Source organism: Danio aesculapii, chromosome 17 (assembly GCF_903798145.1).
Source record: "Danio aesculapii chromosome 17, fDanAes4.1, whole genome shotgun sequence".
Lineage (NCBI taxonomy): Eukaryota > Metazoa > Chordata > Actinopteri > Cypriniformes > Danionidae > Danio > Danio aesculapii.
In genome coordinates, this window is record NC_079451.1 from 49,426,424 (window position 1) to 49,445,764 (window position 19,341).

General features: G+C 36.7%; 1 protein-coding gene across 1 annotated transcript in view; it reads left to right on the plus strand.

The window, feature by feature from the left end:
* Positions 1 to 19,341, plus strand: part of LOC130244867 (1-phosphatidylinositol 4,5-bisphosphate phosphodiesterase beta-1) — a 195,096-nt gene that overhangs the window by 158,649 nt on the left and 17,106 nt on the right. Inside the window, exons 18-24 of the mRNA XM_056477422.1 lie at positions 2,509 to 2,633; positions 3,114 to 3,268; positions 6,849 to 7,013; positions 7,096 to 7,195; positions 9,934 to 10,038; positions 14,952 to 15,067; positions 19,122 to 19,257. Of these exons, the coding sequence (XP_056333397.1) occupies positions 2,509 to 2,633; positions 3,114 to 3,268; positions 6,849 to 7,013; positions 7,096 to 7,195; positions 9,934 to 10,038; positions 14,952 to 15,067; positions 19,122 to 19,257 (902 nt within the window). The remainder of the gene's footprint in view (positions 1 to 2,508; positions 2,634 to 3,113; positions 3,269 to 6,848; positions 7,014 to 7,095; positions 7,196 to 9,933; positions 10,039 to 14,951; positions 15,068 to 19,121; positions 19,258 to 19,341) is intronic.

Below are 19,341 nucleotides of genomic sequence, written 5' to 3' on the forward strand. Positions count from 1 at the left end.
ACAGATCGCAGCGCTGCTCTGCTGCTTTCTGAAGGACGTTCAGAGCTTCACTGTAAAATTTTTAAGCCAGAAAAAACAACAAAATCCCTTCGTTTTTTCTCGTGTACTCAACTTTTGAAAACATCAGTTGCACTGACCTAAAATGTCTGAAGTTGAGTGAACATAAAAACTCTTGTGGAAATTGGTACTAAGAAATAATACATTATCACAACAAGCAAACAGAGTTCAATTGAAATAAACAAAAGTAAAACAGAGACAAATGTTAACAAAACGTTTATAAGAAACAGAATTAGAAATCACGATAAACAAGACAAGGATCAAAACATGGCAGGACGAACAGGGAAAACCACTTTGTAATGCTTCACAGGGAAAAACAAGACTCAGCTAAGAGTCTGTGTGAATGAGGTTTCTTTATAGTCCTATAGTAATCAGTCCATCATGAGCTTCCAGCTGTGAGTGTGTAAGAAACTGGTTCCTTCATTTGAATTATAGTTCGAGCATTTGATTTGTCATTTAGTTATTAAAGGATTTTACTGAGTCGTTCATGAAAATTAAATATCAAATGCATTTAATTTCTTATTTGAGAATGCATTATGATTTATTATTTGGATAGTTGTTTTGAAAGTTTGATTTATTTATCTTTTTAGCCATTTGAATTTTCATTTTCCTTTTGTTAGGAAAAAACTTCCATATATATGTACATATATATATATATATATATATATATATATATATATATATATATATATATATATATATAGACACACACACACACACACACACACACACACACACACACACACACACTACAGTTGAATACAAATTAATAGTCCACATGGGCTAAGCGTTTCTTTTTGCAGAGTGAACTAGGTAAATGTGAGGTAAATTATTGGTTATTGGTGTTACTAATTTTTGTCGATGTCGGAAGGGTTAGAAATAATGCAACCTTTATTTTTTCAATTGAGGAGGTCTGAGATTATTAACTCAACTTAAAGTAATGCGTTGGCAGAAGCTTTTTTTGGGTGAACTTGCAAGATTTTGCTCACAAAACTAATCTGTTTAACTTGTTAACCTTTGATTTAGGTTAAGTAAACGTGTCAAATGTAGTTGTACAGACATTTTTACTGATTTTTGCCAAACCATTAAAAAAAAAAAGTGATTTTTCAAGTTAGATTTTTTTACAGTGTTTGTGGATATTAACAGTTGAAAAAAAAACAATTGAAAAACTTTTGCAAAAAGTTTGGTGCCAGTGTCACAGAGTGCATTGATTCTAATATGAATTTGATTAGTTTGATACAAATCAAAAATTTTAATTTGCCTTTTTGTTTTCATTTGTAAAAGACCTGTCAAAAGCAAGTTTGGTCACCATGAAATTCTATAAATATAAAATTAACATTATTGTTTGAGTTTGCCTTAAAAGGCAACTATTTATATTTATAAAAATTATTATTATTATTATTATTCATTATTATTATTATTTTTATTGTTGTTGTTGTTGTTGTTGTTGTTGTTTTCAACCTGCTACTTCAATTTAGGCAACATTTCTTTAATTTTTGTAGTTTATCTGTTTATTTATTCTCTGATCCATTTTTGGAGATTCTTAATTCAATAGCCAGCTGAAAGAAACAGTAATAAATACAGTTGAAGTCAGAATTATTAGCCCCACGTTTATTTTTTTCCCCAATTTCTGTTTAACGGAGAGATTTTTATTTTTATTTTTTATTTTTTTATAATTATTTTTTAGGGGTTTTCACTTTCATTGACAGGACAGTGGAGATTAACAGACAGGAAAGCATGGGGAGCAGAGAGAGGGGAAGGATCGGCAAAGGACCTCAAGCCGGGAATCAAACTCGGGTCGCCGCGCACACCTGGGTGCTATATGTCGACGCACTAACCACTAGGCTATTGGCGCCGACGCGGAGAGATTTTTTTTTTTAACACATTTCTAATCATAATAGTTTTAATAACTCATCTCTAATAACTGATTTATTTTATCTTTGTCATGATGACAGTAAATAATATTTGACTAGATATTTTTCAAGACACTTCTATACAGCTTAAAGTGACATTTAAAGGCTTAACTAGGTTAATTAGGTTAACTAGGCAGGTTACGGTAATTAGACTAGTTATTGTATATAATGATGGTTTGTTCTGATGACAGTCAGGAAAAAAATATTGCTTAAAGGGGCTAATAATATTGACTTTAAATGATTCATAAAAAAATCTAAAACTGCTTTTATTCTAGCTGAAATAAAGCAAATAAGAGTTTCTCCAGAATAAAAAAATATTATAGGACATACTGTGGAAATTTCCTTTCCCTGTTAAACATCATTTGGGAAATATTTAAAAAAGAAAAAAAATCAAAGGGGGGTGAATAATTCTGACTTTAACTGTATAAAAACAGTCTAAACTGTGAATTTTGATCAATTTAAAGCATCCGCACAGATGTAAGTTGTGCTTTAGGTTTAGATGTATGTGTATTGTTCCTCCTTAACCGTACTGATGCAGATATAATAAGTTCCAGCTGAGCAGGATTTATCCTAAAGGCACGCGTGTGGACTCCTCAAACTACATGCCGCAGGTCTTCTGGAACGCCGGCTGTCAACTCGTGGCTCTGAACTTCCAGACCATCGGTGAGCAGACGCACATTACCTGAAAGAGCTTGATATTAATTACTGCCTGTGTTTTCAGATACAAAATGATTCACCTTCCTGTGTAATGTGTTTTCTTTTTCAAATATTTCCATAGTTATGTTTAACAGGGCAAGGAATTTTTGACAGTATTTCCTATGATAATTTTTCTTCTGGAAAAAGTCTTATTTGTTTTATTTCGGCTAGAATACTAGTATCTGGAAAATGTCCAGTCAAATATTATTTACTGTCATCATGGCAAAGATAAAGTAAATCAGTTATTAGAAATGAGTTATTAAAACTATTATGTTTAGAAATGTGTTGAAGAAATCTTCTCTCTGTTAAACAGAAATTGGGGAAAAATATACAGCGGGAGTAATAATTCAGGGGGGCTAATAATTCTGACTTCAACTGAAGGCAGTATAAAACGATCTCAGTATATTTTTGTACACAGCCTGAGATCTGACCATTGTCTGTTCTCAGATCTGTCTATGCAGCTCAATCTAGGCATGTATGAATACAACGGCAAGAGTGGATACAGACTGAAACCGGAGTTCATGAGGAGACCAGACAAACACTTTGACCCCTTCACAGAGAGCACGGTGGACGGCATCGTGGCCAACACACTATCAGTCAAGGTCACTGCACTTATATACTGAAGAAAATATAAAGTGTCATCCAGTGTTAGTGACTGCTGACAAATCCTTCTGCACCAGGAAACTCATTTACAGAGCAACTCAATGCCTAAATATTATTTCAGAAGAACTAATATATATAATAAAATAATAATAATGAATAATTCTTGTTAAAGAACTGTATTTCTGATGTATTGCCACATTTATTTATTTATTTGTTTATTTATTTATTTGTTTGTTTGTTTATTCATTTATTTGTCCTACTTACAGTGCTATTATTTTGGAAGCTCGTTCCCGCCACAGAATGATAAAAAAAAAAATAATTAAAAAAAAAATGTAATTATTTAAAAAAAATTATAAAGTCATAATTCTGAGTTATAAAGTCAGAATTCTGAGTAATTAAGTCGCAATTTTGAGTTATTAAATTGCAATTCTGGATTATATAGTCAGAATTCCAAGTTATAATGTCAGGATTCTGAGTTATTAAGTAGCAATTCTTTCTTTATAACTCGCAATTCTGACTTCATAACTCACTATTCTGACTTCATAACTCACTATTCTGACTTCATAACTCACTATTCTGACTTCATAACTCACTATTCTGACTTAATAACTCGCTATTCTGACTTAATAACTCACAATTCTGACTTAATAACTCACTATTCTGACTTCATAACTCACTATTCTGACTTCATAACTCCCAATTCTGACTTCATAACTCACTATTCTGACTTCATAACTCACTATTCTGACTTCATAACTCCCAATTCTGACTTCATAACTCGCAATTCTGACTTCATAACTCACTATTCTGACTTCATAACTCACTATTCTGACTTCATAACTCCCAATTCTGACTTCATAACTCACTATTCTGACTTAATAACTCGCTATTCTGACTTAATAACTCACAATTCTGACTTAATAACTCGCTATTCTGACTTAATAACTCACAATTCTGACTTCATAACTCACAATTCTGACTTAATAACTCGCTATTCTGACTTAATAACTCGCTATTCTGACTTATTAACTCACTATTCTGACTTCATAACTCACAATTTTGACTTAATAACTCGCTATTCTGACTTCATAACTCACAATTTTGACTTAATAACTCGCTATTCTGACTTCATAACTCACAATTCTAACTTAATAACTCGCTGTTCTGACTTAATAACTCGCTATTCTGACTTAATAACTCACAATTCTGACTTAATAACTCGCTATTCTGACTTCATAACTCACAATTTTGACTTAATAACTCACAATTCTGACTTCATAACTCGCAATTCTGACTTAATAACTCACAATTCTGACTTAATAACTCGCTATTCTGACTTCATAACTCACAATTCTGACTTAATAACTCGCTATTCTGACTTCATAACTCACAATTCTGACTTCATAACTTACAATTCTTACTTAATAATTCGCTATTCTGACTTCATAACTCACAATTCTGACTTAATAACTCGCTATTCTGACTTCATAACTCACAATTCTGACTTAACTCGCTATTCTGACTTCATAACTCACAATTCTGACTTAACTCGCTATTCTGACTTAATAACTCACAATTCTGACTTAATAACTCGCTATTCTGACTTAATAACTCACAATTCTGACTTCATAACTCACAATTCTGACTTAATAACTCGCTATTCTGACTTAATAACTCGCTATTCTGACTTATTAACTCACTATTCTGACTTCATAACTCACAATTTTGACTTAATAACTCGCTATTCTGACTTCATAACTCACAATTTTGACTTAATAACTCGCTATTCTGACTTCATAACTCACAATTCTAACTTAATAACTCGCTGTTCTGACTTAATAACTCGCTATTCTGACTTAATAACTCACAATTCTGACTTAATAACTCGCTATTCTGACTTCATAACTCACAATTTTGACTTAATAACTCACAATTCTGACTTCATAACTCGCAATTCTGACTTAATAACTCACAATTCTGACTTAATAACTCGCTATTCTGACTTCATAACTCACAATTCTGACTTAATAACTCGCTATTCTGACTTCATAACTCACAATTCTGACTTCATAACTTACAATTCTTACTTAATAACTCGCTATTCTGACTTCATAACTCACAATTCTGACTTAATAACTCGCTATTCTGACTTCATAACTCACAATTCTGACTTAACTCGCTATTCTGACTTCATAACTCACAATTCTGACTTAACTCGCTATTCTGACTTCATAACTCACAATTCTGACCTAATAACTTGCAATTTTGACTTCATGCACTCTCAAAAATAAAGGTGCGCGAACTGTCACTGGAGTGGTACCTTTTTGAAAGGTTCAAATTTGTACCTAAAAGGTCCATAATAATACCTCAAGGGTATATATTAGTACCTAAAAAGTACAAAAGTGTTCCTCTTAAAATTTTTAGGTACTAATATATACTTTTGAGGTACCAATGTGGACCCTTCAGGTACAAATATGTACCTTTTAAAAAGGTACCACCACAGTGACAGCTCATGTACCTATATTTCTGAGAGTGTAACTCACAATTCTGACTTAATTACTCGCAATTCTGACTTTATATCTCGCAATTCTGACTTAATAACTCTTAATTGACTTAATTGAATTTTTTTTTTATTATTATATATTTTTTTATCATTCAGTGGCGGGATCGGGCTTCCATATATTATAGTCCTATATAGTCCTTCCATATGTATATTTGATTTACCGTTTATGGTTTATTTGTTGTGTCAAAAATACAAACTTTTTTGCCATAATTTAATTAATTTATTTATTTATTTATTTATTTATTTATTTATTTATTTATTTATTTATTTATTCATTTTATTTGTTTTATTTGTTTGTTTGTTTGTTTTTGCTACATTTATATTACTTTATATTTTATTTAAAATTTTACATTTATGCTTATATTTGTTGTGTCAAAAAATACACAAAATTATTTTCCTTAATTGAATTGAATTTATTTTATTTGTTTATTCAAAAAAAAAAAAAACACTTTTAATATGCTGATACACAATCCCAGTTTAAATCCCTGTGTTGGCGTGGGTTTCCACCAGGTGCTCTGGTTTCCCCCACTGTCCAAACACATGCGCTATAGGTGAACCCAGGACTTGCTGATCTGAATTGAATAAGCTAAATTGTCCATAGTGCATGTGTGTCAATGAGTGTGTATGGATGTTTCCCAGTGATGGGTTGCAGCTGGAAGGGCATCCGCTACGTAAAACATATGCTGGATAAGTTGGCGATTCATTCTGCGGTGGTGACCCCAGATAAATAAAGGGACTAAACCGAAAAGAAAATGAATAAATGAATGAATGAGGTAATGCTAATATTTTGTTCATTTAAGCACTTAAATAGAACTTAAAACAAAACAAAACAAAGTATTCATTTTAAAATCCACTATATAGACTGAAGAGTGTATGGCATATATACCTTAGAGACGTGTTGTTAATTAATCTGATTGTATCTGTAGTTGAGTTTTTCTAAGTAGGTCACTAATGTTCATAAGACTGTCTCTTGAGCTTTGTGTGTTATATTAATATCTGCTCATCTTCATCATCAGATCATATCTGGTCAGTTTCTGACTGACAGGAAGGTGGGCGTTTATGTGGAGATTGACATGTTTGGACTTCCAGTCGACACGAGACGAAAAGCATTCAAGACAAAGACGTCCCAGAGCAACGCCATCAACCCGGTGTGGGATGAGGAGCCCATTGTCTTCAAGAAAGTAGGGTTTATTTCTGGAGTGCTGGTGCCTGGAGGAGTGAGTGTATGAAATAAGCACTGGTTTTGTGCTGTTTGTTGGTCAGGTGGTGTTGCCCACGCTGGCATCTCTGAGGATCGCAGTGTTTGAGGAAGGAGGAAAGTTCATTGGTCATCGCATCATCCCCGTCTACGCCATCCGCCCTGGTGAGGACAACAGCAGGGCTGATCAGGGTTACCAGGCCTAATGGCCATTCAAGCTAGCCCAAATAGCCCAATAACCAATTAAACTAGCCCAATGGCCTGTGAAACTAGCCATAATCTATTAGAATGGACTATGAAACTAGCCCAAAACTAACTCAATGGCCAATTAAAACCAGCCCAAATCTAGCACTATGGTCTGTCAAAACTAAAACTAGCCCAATGGCCAATGAAACTAATACAAATCTAGCCCATGTGACCTCTCGAACTAGCCTAAAGGCTAATCAAACTGGCCCAAAACTAGCCCAATGGCCATTCAAAATAACCCAAACTAGCTTAATGCCATTCAAACTAGCCTAAGCCTAGCCCAGTGGCCAATCAAACTAGCCTAATCCTAGTCGAATAGTCAAACAAAATCACCTAATGACTAATCAAGCTAACCCAAAACTAGCCCAGTGGCCAATCGAACTTGCTAAAATCTATCCCAATGGCAATTCAAAGTAGCCTAAACCTAGCCCAATGGCCAGTGTATCTAGCCAAAAACTAGCAAACTAGCCAAGCAAACTAGCCAAAATGTCCTATAAGAACTAGCCAAAAACTAGCCCAGTGGCCAATCAAACTAGCCAAAAGCAGGTCCAATGGCTAATTAAAATAACCTAAAACTAGCTCAATGGTCAATCAAACTAACAAGCCAAATAGCCAATCAAACAAACCCAAAACTAGTCCAATGGTCAATTAAACTAACCCAAAACAAGCTCAATGGAATATCAAACTAACCCAAAGCTAGCCCTTTGGCCAATAAAACTAGCCCAATGGCTAATTAAACTAACCCAAAACAAGCCAAAAGACCAATCAAACTAACCCAAAACTAGCCAAATGGCCAATCATGCTAACCCATAACAACCCAATGGCCTATCAAACTGATCCAAAACTACCCCAATGGCCAATCAAACTAACTCAAAACTAGCCCAATGTCCTTTCATACTAACCCAAAACAACCCAATGGCCAATCAAACTAATTCAAAACTAGCTCAATGGCCAGTGAAACTAACCAAAACTACCCAATAACCAATGAAACTAACCTAAACGTGTCCAATGGCCAATCGAAATAAGCCAAATGGCCAATCATACTAACCCAAAACAACCCAACGGTCTATTAAACTAATCTAAATCTACCCCAATGGCCAAACCAAGTCAAATGGCTGATCAAACAAACCAAAAACTAGCCCAATGGTCAATTAAACTAACCCAAAACAAACCAAATGGCCAATCAAACTTACCCAAAACTAGCCCATTGGCAAATCAAACTAACCAAAACTAGCCCGATGGCCAATCAAACTAACCCAAAACTAGCACATTGGCAAATCAAACTAACCCAAAACTAACCCAGTGGCCAATCACACTCACTTAAACTAGCCCAATGGCTAATTAAACTAACCCAAAACAAGCCCGATGGCCAATCAAACTAAGCCAAAACTAGCCCATTGGCAAATCAAACTAACCCAAAACTAACCCAATGGCCAATCAAACTCACTCAAACTAGCCCAATGGCTAATTAAACTGACCCAAAACAAGCCAAAAGACCGATTAAACTAACCCAAAACTAGCCAAATGTCAATCATGCTAACCCTTAACAACCTAATGGCCTATCAAACTGATCTAGAACAACCCCAATGGCCAATCAAACTAACCCAAAACTAGCCTAATGTCCTTTCATACTAACCCAAAACAACCCAATGGCCAATCAAACTAATTCAGAACTAGCTCAATGGCCAGTGAAACTAACCAAAACTACCCAATAACCAATGAAACTAACCTAAACGTGTCCAATGGCCAATCGAAATAAGCCAAATGGCCAATCATACTAACCCAAAACAACCCAACGGCCTATTAAACTAATCCAAATCTACCCCAATGGCCAAACCAAGTCAAATGGCTGATCAAACAAACAAACCTAAAACTAGCCCAATGGTCAATTAAACTAACCTAAAACAAGCCAAATGGCCGATCAAACTAGCCCAATGGCCAATCAAACTAACCCAAAACAAACCAAATGGCCAATCAAACTTACACAAAACTAGCCCAATGGCCAATCAAACTAACCCAAAACTAGCCCAATGGCAAATCAAACTAACCCAAAACTAACCCAATGGCCAATCAAACTCACTCAAACTAGCCCAATGGCTAATTAAACTAACCCAAAACAAGCCAAAAGACCGATTAAACTAACCCAAAACTAGCCAAGTGGCCAATCATGCTAACCCATAACAACCTAATAGTCTTTCAAAGTGATCTAGAACTACCCCAATGGCCAATCAAATTAACCCAAAACTAGCCCAATGTCCTTTCATACTAACCCAAAACAACCCAATGGCCAATCAAACTAATTCAAAACTAGCTCAATGGCCAGTGAAACTAAACAAAACTACCCAATAACCAATGAAACTAACCTAAACGTGTCCAATGGCCAATCAAAATAAGCCAAATGGCCAATCATACTAACCCAAAACAACCCAACGGTCTATTAAACTAATCCAAAAGTACCCCAATGGCCAATCAAACTAACCCAAAACTAGTCCAATGTCTTATTGTAGTAACCCAAAACTAGCCCAATACCCAATCATACTAACCCAAAACTAGCCCAAATTGCCTATTAACACTTGCCCAATTGCCTGTGTTTTTAAAAACGCTGTGTTTTACTATACTTGTTTTGTTTTGTATAAACACATCATTTTCGTTCTCAGGTTATCGTTACATTGGTTTGAGAAATGAGAAGAATCAAGGGCTCACTCTTCCTGCTTTATTCGTCTATATCGAGGTGAAAGACTACGTGCCTGATACATTCGCTGGTAAGATATTATTTTCTTCAATCACCTGCCATCTGACACTCTTTCAGGATCTGCTGTTAATATGAGTGAAACTAGAGAGTACATAGTATAGAATAATCAAAGCCTGTTTTTAGGACCACCAAACTAGTGTTATTTGCAAAATACATTCATTCGTCCATTATTTATCAGTGGTCGCCATAGCCGAATGAACAAACTATTTCAGCATATGTTTTACACAGCGGCTGCCCTTCCAGCTGCAACCCAGTACTGGGAAACGCCCATACACACTCACACACACATACACTATGGCCAATTTAGCTTCTTCAGTTCACCTATAGTGCATGTGTTTGGACTGTGGGGGGAAATCGGAGCACCCAGAGGAAACCTACGCCAACACGGGGAGAACATGCAAACTCCCACTGGCGAACCAGCAACCTTCTTGCTGTGAGGCGACAGTGCTAACTACTGAGCCATTGTGACACCCTTGCAACGTACAGTTGAAGGCAAAGTTAGTAGCCTGCCTGTGAATTTTTTTCCCTGTGCGATTTAAAGGCTTAATTGTTGAAACTGTTAATTAGGCAAGTCATTAGGCAACAGTGGTTTGTTGTGTAGCTAATCAAAACAAAAATTATAATTTCTAAGTTCTTAAAGAGCCCATATTATGGGTTTTTGAGAATGACCTTCCATGTAGTATGTAACACAGCTCTAAGTGAAGTGAAATATCCAGCTAAGGCCTAAATCTGTAAGTGTACAGTGTTTAAAACTGTTGATTCATCTATAAAACAGTCGACTCATAGTGCTTCAAACAAGTCGTCTTGATAACGAGTCATTAGGTGTTTCGCGGTGACGCGGCTACGAAACATACGCCCTGCCCAGTAGTTGCGCGTGCAAACCCGGGAGATTTGAAACCTGCAGCCCCGCCCACTAACACAGAAAAAAAGGCTGGACACACACTGTAACTTAGCAGATGCCGTATGAATGAAGTCACGCTGTGCTCAGATGGATATTATTGACAGTCTCTACCCAAAGATGAAACTGTGAAGAGTGAGTGGTTGAGGTTCAGTTTTGCAAAAATACCTCAGCATTATAGCCCAGCCTTGTGCAGTGCTTCTGGACGCTTACAATGGAGAATTCATCGTCCGTTTGTTAAAGGAAGGATCAGAAAAGACTGTTGATGTAAGGGACTATGTCAGAACATGGATCAGTGCACCATGGATCAGTTTCTTCCTCCATTTCACAAGTGCATGTTCGATTAAAATGGTTGCCTCCTTGTTTTCTCTAGCTTGCAAATGATGTATTTAATTATGTTTTGTTACTTGTAACGGCGTGTACTGTATCAGGTTAACTCTTTTATTCTCATATCGCGTGTAAAGCCACGTTGAAAATGCGACACGTGCTGCTTTGTTTACGGATTTAACGTTAAATGCGTTTGTGAGCTGGCGTTCCACTGCCGTTTGTCGTTGCTATGGCCATCGTCAGCCAAGGGCTAGGAGACTCGTGTCGATCTCCCCAGTTCTTCTTTTGAGGAGGGTTGTGTGTGTGTGTGTGTGTGTGTGTGCGTGTGCGTGTGCGTGTGTGCGTGCGCGTGCGCGTGTGCGTGTGCGTGTGTGTGTGTGTAAAAAGAGCAGGGAGAGTGTGACGGGCTAGGAAACTCGTCTTGATCTCCTGCCCAATTCTTGGGAGTTTTTGTTCAATAAAATAGTTAGTCGTCTGTTTTTTACAGTCCATCGTCTGTATTTACATTCACCCACTGGCAGCCAATATATACGCCTTACACTATGAAGCGTGTGTGCACTGTGACTACTTTTATATAGTTGATTACCAGCTGGGCATTTCACTCTGTCTCACGCTGAAGCCTGTCAGTGTCGACCAATCGCAGCAGGCTGTCATCGGTCCAATCAGCGCAGATTAGCTTCGTGCTAAGGAGGGGTTCGGGAACAAATGAATCGCTGAACGATTCATATGGGAGTCGCTGGGATAATTAGGTAAAAATAAATGCAGATTATAAGACCATGAATGTGTTTTTTGACCTTGCATGCATATTAGACTGTTGTTGGAGACCCTTACAACCTAAATATGACCCTGTTTCATGTACAATACCCCTAATACCCCTCTTTAAAGGGGCTAATAATATTGACCCTAAAATAGTTTGAAAAAAAAAAACTAAAATAAGACTTTCTCCAGGTGACAAAATGAATAAGAAATACTGTGAAAAATATGAAAAATCACTTGAATTTATGAATTATTAATTAACTCATATTAATTTTAAATTACACAATGAATTGAAATTTCTAATAAACAATTTTGCCTTCAGCTGTATGTTATTTAACACATATAACTCATAATTATTCATTCATTTTCTTTTCAGCTTAGTCCCTTTATTAATCTGGGGTCGCCACAGCGGAATGAACCACCAACTTATCCAGCACATGTTTTAATAATATTAATAAATTTGTATTTATATTGCACTTTTCTCAGACTCAAAGCGCTAACAAGAGCACTTTGAGCCTCGCTCAAACACAGCGGATGCCCTTCCAGCTGCAACCCATCACTGGGAAACCTCCATACACACTCATTCACACACATACACTACGTACAATTTAGCTTACTCAATTCACCCATAGCACATGTATTTGGTCTTGTGGGGGAAACTGGAGCACCCGGAGGAAACCCACGCCAACACGGGGAGAACATGCAAACTCCACACAGAAACGGCTACTGACCCAGCCGAAGCTCGAACCAGCGACCTTGCTGTGAGGCGAACGTGCTACCCACTGCGCCACAGTGCTACCCAGCGTGCAGTATGACTAGGTTAATGTTTTTCTAGCTTATGTTTACCCATTTTTTCCCATTAAAAGTTTAAAATTGCATCAAATTTTATTATTATCCAAATATTTTTATGTCTTGTGATTTATTAATTGTTTTTATTAAACGTTTATATTTTTAATAAGTTTTAATTCATTTAGTGATTTTTAAAAAAGTTTAATATTAAAAATTTTGCATCAAATTTGAATATTACGCAAATATTTTTGTGTCTTGTGATTTATTAATTGTTTTTTATTATACGTTTATACTTTTAGTCAGTTTGAATTAATTTTCTGAATTTTGTTTTATGTTTAATGTTTACAATTATGCATCACATTTGAATATTAAGCAATTATTTTTAGTTGTTTTGTGATTTATTAATTGGATTTTATTATAAGTTATGATTTTAGTAGTTTAGTTTCAGTACATTTAGTGAAACTGTATTATGACTAGAATCTGAAATGCTGCCTTGTTTTTTGTGAGAAGTACTGGAGTGTTCCTCAACATTTAAAAAATAGCTTTTGCTGCTTGTTCAAACTACTTATTTAAAAATAAGTTGACAACTTAATTGTTTAATGTTCAGTCCACTTAATCGGTTTGTGTTGGGCCAGCATGAATGTATTGTGTGGAACTCTGCATTTTTGACAGGGAAGATAATGGATGAGCTGAGGGATTATGGGATAGTTTGGTGTATGGGTTTTGTTGAGCTCAGAATCAGCAGATTTGACCTTCACTGTGGTCTTTCACACCTCTGTTTTGACTGTCTGTGTTTCCGTCATGATCAAGTCTGCACTTTACTGACGCACGTCATGAGCAGGAGGAGAAAATCTGGCCTTGGTTTAGTTACTAAATAACATTTACAGTACAGTGGGGGAAATAAGTATTGAACACGTCACCATTTTTTCAGAAAACATATTTTTAAAGGTGTTGTTGACTTGAAATTTTCATCTGATGTTGTTAACAACCAAAGAAATCCAAATATGCAATGAAAACAAAACTATTAAGATTACAAATGAAGTTATGTGTAATAACATGAAATGACGCTGGAAAAAAGTATTGAACACATGAAGAAAGGGAGGTGTAGAAAGGCAGTGAAAGCCCAGACAGCAGCTGAAATCGCTCAGTAGTTCTTCAGCAACCCTCTGCCCTTCCTCAGAGTAAATGAATATCAGCTGCTTCAGTCCAACATCTACATTAGCAGGATGAAGATGAAACCAGAGTGGACATTTCAGCAGGACAATGATCCAAAATGCAGCCAAGGAGACTCTCAGATGCGTTCAGAGAAAGAAAATCAAGCTGTGGAATGGCCGTAGTGTATTAGTGTGTGATTGTGAGAGTGTATGGGTGTTTTGGAAGGGCATCCACTGCATAAAACATATGCCTGAATAGTTGGTGGTTCATTCCACTGTGGCGACCCCTGGGACTAAGCTGAAGTAAGATAAATAAATAAACTTTAAATGCAGGTTTTTGAGTTCGTATGTGTTTTTTTTTTTAATAAATTCGACAAACATTCAAAATTAGAATTAATATATAATGCTCAGGGGTTGCGCAGTGGGTAGTGCTGTCACCTCACAGCAAGAAGGTCCCCGGTTCGAGTCCCGGCTGGGTCAGTTGGCATTTCTAGGTGGAGTTTGCATGTTCTTACAGTGTTGGTGTGGGTTTCCTCAGGGTGATCCGGTTTCCCCCACAGTCCAAACACATCCGGTACAGGTGAATTGGGTAAACTAAATTGTCCGTAGTGTATGTATGTGAATGAGAGTGTATGAGTGTTTTCCAATGTTGGGTTGTGGCTGGATGGACATGCATATAACATATGCTGGATAAGTTGGCGGTTCATTCCGCTGTGGTGACCCCTTATTATTAATAAAGGGACTAAGCTGAAAAGAAAATGAATAGAGGTTATATTTGACTCATGTAAAGAATCGTCTAAGGTTTCAGAGTTGTAGATTTTAATTAGTATTGGGTCATTTACCTCAATTACTTTTCAAACAGTAATCAGAAAAATAAACAAATGCATCTTCAATGATGTCATTACTGTTTTGAAGTGCGGTAAGTTACGCTGCACAGTTTGTGAGTGTGTGTGTGTGTGTGTGTGTGTTGGACTGATGGAGTGTTTCTGTGCTCAACAGATGTGATTGAAGCGCTGTCCAACCCCATCAGATACGTCAACCTGATGGAGCAGAGATCCAAACAGCTGGCGGCGCTTACACTGGAGGAGGGAGAGGAGGAGAAGGACACCAGAGAGGTAAACACCGCTTTCACTTTCAATGGATTAAACAACACACACAGCAGATACCTCTTTAACACAGAGGAGATGCAGAACAGTTTAGAGAAATGTATATAGTGAGACTGAAACTTCCAAATGCTTGAAGATATTTGGAAAGCTTATGAGATTTTAGAAACAATTATTTTTTACACTGTTCAACCTACGCCAACCTGATTTCACCAAGTAGGACATGTTCCTAGATTAACATCTATGTTGATCCTGGAACAACATTTCAATCAGCCAATCAGAACTAAGGGATATGTTTACCGTTTAGGTATACGGTTAGGTTTATACTCTTCTACATGATTGTTACAACCCCTTTTTGTCTAGGAGTGTGGGGTTGCACATTTAACTGAGGAATTGGTTATTGCAAAAACTCAAAACCAAATTGTGATACAAAGTAAGGATGGACAGCAGAAATAAGTGGAGAAATACGTGATTTTATTTACAAAAATTGAGGGTGAATCAGTGAGTGAGATATTTACAAAATATACAAGGTTAAAGACAATAAACAATGAAATGTTAGAAAGACTGGCTATATGGACGGTGCTAAATAAAAGAACCAAACAAAACCAAACAGTCTTACTAATATTCACAACAAATCCCCTCTAAACCTAATCTAATAAACAAAAGATATGAAAAAGAAATCTTCAACGTCAATGACGTCCTATCTAATCTACACTGACTAACACATTAAACCAAAAATACACAGGTTGGCACACACCCTCTTACCTGGTGTGTCTAGATAAATGTTAATCTACATGCTGATATGTATGTCACGTGACGTACTTACCTACCAGTCTTTCTAAACTCACAGGGAAACATGAGGTTAGGGAAAATATGTATAGGGAAAATAGGGAGACACAATAATAAACAATAAAATAACCAAATAAGTGCTGGCATGTAACAATAATTGTTATCCAACTATTATTCTCCTCTGATTTTGGGAATAATTTACAGTTATGTTTAGGTTCAGGGGTAGGGGATAGCCAGGGGTCCAATTGTGAAAAATTTCAAGAGGGGTGGGATTTGGGAGGTGTCCTGTAGCTATACACGCACACACACACACACACACACGCACACACACACACACACACACACACACACACACACACACACACACACACAACGATAACAAAATAGGTCTAAATACATTTTAATTTGAGTAAATGCTTTTTTAAATATCCACCAACCATTAATAATCTTAAGCATGTCATTTTTTAAGAAAGTCATGAAATTAAAAGGCAATTAATTAATTGACAATGTAAGTCTTTGACAAGCAGCAACTGTTTGATTGATTAAATATGAATTTACCTTTTTATTTACAACACTTTGTTTACCTTATGTAGCCCAACTACATGAGCTTTTTTAATATAGACTAAAGTAATATCAGGAAGAATATCTTACAATCAGATTAAATCATCCAAATTCCTCTTGACACAACAAAGATGGCAAAGAAAAAACAAAGTTAGCGTTTAGATAAATTTACTGTTTATTTATAAATTGACTGGCATAGGAGAATGATTTACAGACCTGTGTATGTTGTAGGTTCAGCTCCAATATGTACTGCAGTATTGTTCACAGTTGTGCTCAGCTCTATCCAAAGGAAGTTTATGTTTGTTGTGAATAAGAGTGAGTTTATTCTGTTGCACAATGCTGTGAATAAATAAAAATTGTAAAGAGCATCTGTAGTAAACATGGTGAAACACACATATTCAGTGTGTTGTACTCAGATACCTCACTAAATGCAGTGATGTCTGACTTTACTGTAGTTTTCAAATGGCTGTGCAAATAGTATACAGTGCTGTATTGAGGATTTTCAGGAAGTGTCACCAAAGTCTGACTTTATTACATTGGAAAACATGTACAGAGTAAACTGTCATAATAATAATAATAATAATAATAATAATAATAATAATAATAATAATAATATATTTTATTTATAACGCACTTTTTTAAAACTCAAAGCACTTACAAGAAAGTAAAAACAACAAAGCACAGTAAACAATAAAAAATACAATAAAAAACACAGTAAGAATAAGTGAAGTTAAAATTTTAAACTAATTTCGAGAGGAGCATGTGCTCATGATTGACCCAGCTGGTCCACATTAGCTAATCATGATCCTCCAATCAAAGGATCCCAAGTCACTATATATATCCTCATTTCCTCTCTACAACTATCTTCGTCTGGAAGAAACCCCCCTCCTCCCCTTCTTCCACCTTTATCAAGAATGGGTGGCACGGTGGCCTAATGACTAGCACGTTTGCCTCACAGCAAGAATACCAATGGCGTTGGGTCTTCACTAGGCCATCTGGTGTTTCTGTGCGGAGTTAGCATGTCCTCCGTGTGGGTTTCCCCCGGGTTCCCTGGTTTCCTCCCACCATGCAAATGTGCTCTATATTATTGATAAAATAAGCCTAAATCTTTTTTTCTAATGTCTTACTCTCAGGAAGTTCACCTTGGCCTCAGCAGCGGGGGAGTTTCAGATCGACCTGAGCTCAGTCTCCCCTCGCCCTGTGAAAGGAGGGAGCCCTGGGCTCGAGGATACCTTGAGCTCAGGGCTCTCTCCCGGGACAGCATGCCAAACAAGCTATGTATAAATCGTGAGCTAAGTGTGAACTCTTGAAAAGAGATATCACAAATTAAAAACAGTCCTAAAAAGATGAGTTTTAAGTAGCTTTTTAAAAGCGTCCAATGAACCGGCATTCCTAATGTCAGTGGGAAGAGCATTTCACAGTTTTTGAGCACGGAAAGAGAACGCCCTACCTCCCATGGTGCTGAGTTTGCAGCGAGGCTGAAACAGCGTAGGACTTGAGGCAGAGCGTAGACAGCGAAAGGTAGAGGAAATGGATATCAGGTCACAAATATAACCTGGAGCTGAACCATGAACCGCTTTATATGTTAAAATCAATGTCTTAAAATCAGTACGTGAAAATCATAATGAAAACATGACAAAGCCTATCTCGTTCATAAACAATGGAGTCAGGACTTTTCATCTTGATGACACTTTCATTGACATCAACACTTGCTTTTGAGGAATGAGCTCTCCATTTTGAGCAAGTGGCACGCTTTTGCAGCTTATCAACTTGGTTTCGCAGTTTGTACTAAATGTTTTGAGAAATGCATGAACTGTTGTGCAAATGTAAATAGTGTTGTGAGAAATGCACCAAAGCCACTGAGAAAAACTGTAATCAGCTCTTTCACATCCTATAAATTTCAAGAGTTCCCACTTAGATATGCTTGGCGTATAAAGCAGGTTTGGCATGTCGTCCAGGGAGAGAACCCTGAGCTCGGAGATATTTGAGCCCAGGGCTCCCGCCCGGTCGATAAGCATATCAGGAGATCCGAGATCAGGTAGGTCTCGAGAGCTCCCCCTTTAGAAAAGGGAGGAAAAGGAGGAGATGGGGTGGAAGGGGGGATTCTTCCAAACGAAGATAGAGCAGTAGGGAGAAAATGATCCATTTATAGTAAACTAGGATCACTCTGATTGGATTATTGCTGATTACAGATGAGTGCTCAATCATATCACGTGCTCCTCTCGAAATTAGTTTATGAAACTTCACAAACACAAACAAAAAGTTTTTAACTTCCATAACTTAAGTTATAAACTCATTATAACTGGAATGTACTCATTGCTTTACGTCTGTTTTCTCAATGGGCTACTCTATAATGTCGACTCCCACATCAATACAGAAACAATTACAGTAATATGTTGTAAACCATAAACATCACACACCCCTAACTCTCATGTTCGGTTAATATCAGCATTTAAATGATTACAGCTTTATGGTTATGATTACAGTTGCTGAAAGTTAAAGTGTGTGATTTGTCATTTGTGTTTAGATGTGATATGCATGACTGTCTGTTAGCAGATTAGATTATAATGGGATTAGCACACTAATTGCTTGGCCTGAACTCTAATCGCACTGCTCGTTCATTTACATGCAGTATGAATTCATTTGTCTATGCGTTCGCTTGTGTCTGTTTCTGTTAAACTGACAGTCATTGGATATTTGTGTTGTTGTTGTTCAGGCGGATTCGGGTGTTGAAAACCCATCTGAGGTGAAAACTGAACCCAAACCAGCTCCGGTTGAGAATGGATTAAGTCACGCGCCCAGCGCTGCTCCAAAACCTGCATCCCAGATCAGCACACAGCCTCAGTCCACCGGTCTGCACTTTACGTTACTTTACATTTTTATCAGCAGAAAGGCTAGTTTTTAACAGCAGATGGCGCTCTAGAGTAGTTTTTAAC